The sequence below is a fragment of the Salmo salar genome, chromosome ssa16 (assembly GCF_905237065.1).
Source record: "Salmo salar chromosome ssa16, Ssal_v3.1, whole genome shotgun sequence".
Classification (NCBI taxonomy): Eukaryota; Metazoa; Chordata; class Actinopteri; order Salmoniformes; family Salmonidae; genus Salmo; species Salmo salar.
Genome location: NC_059457.1, coordinates 22,336,158 through 22,340,426, shown reverse-complemented (window position 1 = coordinate 22,340,426; position 4,269 = coordinate 22,336,158). Strand labels below are relative to the sequence as shown.

The window sequence follows — 4,269 nt, the reverse complement described above, 5'->3', positions numbered from 1 at the left end:
TTTTCATGCCCTGATATTTAATTTGACTGTGTCCCGCTGTGGATCCACTAGGGAGATGAGGTCAAATGTGATTGGCAACCCTTCGCCTCAACTCGACTTCTGAATAGGTGTGTAAAGAGTGACAGAAACTCATCCATGGTAGGTGCTAATCCACTATTTCACTTCATCTATCCGGTTCAGACCTGAAAACACCAGGGAGATAGAAAAGGACAGATTTTATGCCAATCTGGTTGTTTCTGGACCAGCATAATCTGTATTAGAGTAAGATAATGGAATGGCCCCTAATGTTCTGAACACCCTGCACCTTCTGCCATATTTAGTACCTGCTTTTACATAAAAAGGCCCTCCTATAAACCTCAAAATGGGCAACAGAACTCAAAATAAACAAACCATTTCCACCCAAAAAAAACATTCAGAATTTTTTAATAAATATCACTGTTGTATGAATATAAAACCATTTTAAATTACCCTTTTTAAGAAACACACCAATGATCTTTCCTTGAAGGCTTTACAGGAGAAAATATGATGTAGGTTATTGATATGATGTTGCATACAGACTTCAAATACATATGCTCTTGATAACCAAGGGCAAGATAAAGTCTATTTTTCCACTCTCCACTCTAAAGTCCCCAGGGGGGAGAAGGCAGATAGTTTACCCCTGTCATATCCACACTGTTCATGTTTACCAGAAGGAATTAGGAAAGGCAGATTACAATGTTAGAGTACAACTTCTCAGGCATGGAAACTACCAATTCAAAAAGGTGTACTTCAAAACCAAACAATTCACTTCAATTTGAAGTACAATGTTCTGGCTTACAGCCATTCATTATAAAAAATATATTTATTAACATAAGAAAAATACTTCTTAGTCAAAGCTTCAATCCAAGGCATTAAGGCCTTCGTGTGCAGTGTTAAGATGGACTGTGTTAGAACATAGTTGTTTTGCATGAGTTGTCTATCATCAATACTGGTAAACAGTTAAAGGGAAAGTTGAAAAATGTGGTAGATAACCCATATTTTTTTTTGTTTGCATGGAAAGACAGTGGGGTTGTGTCCCAGGCACTCCAGTTTCTTCAATGAATGAGGTAGCTAGTAAAAACCTTATAAATGTGATACAATGACAGGATAGTTAACACGGAAATAAGAGAGAAAGCAATTATACCAAAATAAGGGGTGGAATAATGCTATGACAGTGAATGTTTAAAAAGGGTTGATCCCTTCTACTAAAATTAAGGTCACAGTATTATAGTTATTAAAAGGTAATGTAATAGTCTACAAACTGTTCCGCTCAGGTATTCTATGAAGATGAAAAATAATACACCTTCCACGGTGAAAACCCCCACTTCTTCCTCCCAGCTTGGCTTTCACCTCACTTTCTCACTCTCCGTCATCTGCCAGAGTCCCAGGTTTAACACTTTAAGGCACGGGAGCTGCGTTATCCTCTCCAGACCCCGCTTGGTGATTTTGGTACACCCGTACAGGTCGATACCGGTGAGCTGCGTCAGGTGGTCGGCGATCAGCTCCAGGCCCTTGTCAGTGATACGTACACACTGCCCGATGTTCAGGGTCTTGAGCTCGTGCATCTGGCGCACCATCCGGTTGATCCCGTCGTCACTGATGTGGCAGGAGCACAGGGACAGAGACTTGAGCTGGTACAGCCCCTGGGCGATGTAGGCCAGGCTCTGGTCACCTATCTTGTCGCAGAAGGACACGTCGAGGCCGGAAAGCTGTAGAGACCCCATTGCCAGGTGCATGATGCCCGTGTCACTGATGTTGTCACACGACCGCAGGTTGAGGCTCCACAGGTGAGTCATATTCGACAGGTGGATCATACCGGAGTCTGATATTCCTCCGCAAAAGCTGAGGTTGAGCACCTTGAGATTGGCCAGTCCCTTGGAAACGTGTTTGAGGGACAGGTCCGTCAGCTTTTGGCAGTCCTGCAGGGTCAGCTGCTCTAGAAAGAGGCAGCCTTCGGCAGCGCTTCGGGTCATCCCAGCCAGGTGACCGATGCCCACGTCTGACACATGCCTGCAGCTCCGCAAATTAAGGCTCTTGAGTTTGTGCAAGCCCCAGGCAATGAGCAAAAGGCCTGTGTTGGTGATGTTACTGAGGCCACCGAGTTCCAGCACCTCCAGATTTTTCAGATACTGGGCAATCCTGCCCAGGCTTGAGTCTGTGATTGGTTTGCAGAGGCTGAGGTTGAGGATCCGCAAGGACGGGATGTCCTGAACAAAAGCATGTCCGAGGCCGTTGTCCGTGAGGTTAAAACAGCCGCATAGGTTAAGGCTTTCAATGTTTGGCATCCCCTGGATTACGTAGCTCAGGCTGCGCCGCAGGCTGAGGATCTGGACCTTCTTGATTCCCCGGGTATGGAGGCTGGGGAACAGGGACGGATTGGCCCTCCGCAGATGAAGCTTCGCTTCCACCCCCCTCCAGACAGACTTGTGGTACGAAGCGTCCCTCCAGGCCGCACACACTTGGGCCACCCTACCTTTGTCCCTTACGTCCAAGTAACTGAAAATCATAGCTAAAATTTCCGGAAAGAGGCCAGATATGTGTGTCTCCATTTCAAACATGTTTGGAAAGGGAGAGGTTAGCCAAAACTAACCTGGTATCCGATTATTCGAGTAGGCTAGCTAACGTTAACTGTTCGCGAAGTTAGCTAATGTAACTCAGAAAAATAACATGTTCAAAGTCCAGGCATCCCAAGCCATCTTTACATAATACATATCTGAAATTCCAACGCGAAGTTTTCAGGTTGTGTTATATTATTCCAAATCAACTGAGATAGTTAGCTAACTACTTCCCATGAAAACGTAGATAACTAGCTGACGTTAGCTTGCCTGGCTAGTAGCCTAGGCTAGCTAGCGAACCATAAGGCGGAAAACAGAGACGGTCAGGCGACTCTACCCATGTTCAAGTCAGATGACGGTTGTCGTTCTTCAAATGGATCCAGTCGGTCGTTCATTTTCAAAATAAAAACTGAAAATGTATCTCTGAAACCCGCAGTATTCTTTTCTTCTGTGTAATGGGTAAAAAGGCACCGTTTATATTAGCATTTCAGTTCTGTTGATGGATTCGTGGCGCTTCTTCCCGTGGCTGCGCTGTGGTGCCTTTGTCTGGCCAACCATTTCAAACTGACGACGTTGGAACAGCAGTGCTTTGGGGGAGGGTACAAAAACAATTCACATAAACAATTCACATTAATATGAGAAGACGTAATAAATGTAATTGGCCGAAATGAATAACAAAAATTTTAAAACGTTTGATATTTTATACATAATCACTTTTCTCAGAAATTATTTAAAAGATAATAACCTTTTTTAGGACCACCATATTTTTTTATTCTTGGTTTCGCCCAATTCGCTACAAGTTAGCGGTCCTCTGGAAGCGACTGTAAATCAATTAAATCTTTTTGTTTTATCCATTGTGAATGTTAATATATTCTCACAGTATTTAAAATAGACCTCGGTGTGAAATAGTACAATGTAACGCTCTGAGGATCCAAAATATCGCCAGTGGAAATTCCATAAAATACCTGAAAATTTTCCCCACAGACAGAAGGGGTAACGCAGACACGTCACGTGGGCTATTAACCGTTTAGAACGTTTTCTCATCACCAAATATGGTAGTAAGAGGAAGTTCAGTCGCTGGGTGGGAAAAGATGCCACAGCATCCCGTTAAGATCAGCATACCCCAGGCATTTTGTCCTGGTTTAACACAACCTGGATAGAAGGTTTTGGGGATTATCTCAAAAACAGAATATTTTAGTATCCCGAATAATAACGGGCCCTCAAAGTTCCCCGCGCCAGTGATCTCGGGACAGACACAGCTGGTTTTGAAAAGGGAAATCAAATAAATGTATAACTAACCCAAGATAGTTAACCTCTGTCGTTTACATGGGAGCAAATGAAGCATCGTGAACAGAACAAGCAAGGAGGTTCAAAACCAAGCACGAGTTTATTGGCGCGTTGTAGCAAGTATTTGCATATTTCCGTTAGGGAACCCCTCCTCTGTGAAGTGCGCGTGCGCACAAACTCAATTCGACCTTGTACTGCTAAAAAATCTTTGGCAAAGCGTCAAGTCTAGAAAACTGAGAGCACTGTGTTCGTAACAGATTTGTAGTTTTGGGAACATAAAAATGTATTGAGATCAGATGTTTCATCGATGAGACAATGTGCAGAAGATCGGCCCAGTTTCACCGAGTCGGGTGTTGTGCAATCTATGGTGTTATGTTATGATGTTTTCATCTGATTGTCAAACAAATCA

The 4,269-nt window shown here is 43.5% G+C and overlaps 1 protein-coding gene across 1 annotated transcript; it reads right to left on the bottom strand.

Moving 5' to 3' along the window:
* Nucleotides 1-407: 407 nt before the first annotated feature.
* On the bottom strand, nucleotides 408-3,572 carry LOC106573369 (F-box/LRR-repeat protein 14). Its single transcript, XM_014148370.2, has 2 exons — nucleotides 3,319-3,572; nucleotides 408-3,160 (listed from the first exon to the last, which is right to left on the bottom strand). The coding sequence occupies exon 2, from the start codon at nucleotides 2,574-2,576 to the stop codon at nucleotides 1,365-1,367; it is 1,212 nt and encodes a 403-aa protein (XP_014003845.1). The 5' UTR covers nucleotides 2,577-3,160; nucleotides 3,319-3,572; the 3' UTR covers nucleotides 408-1,364.
* Between the last annotated feature and the right edge of the window lie 697 nt (nucleotides 3,573-4,269).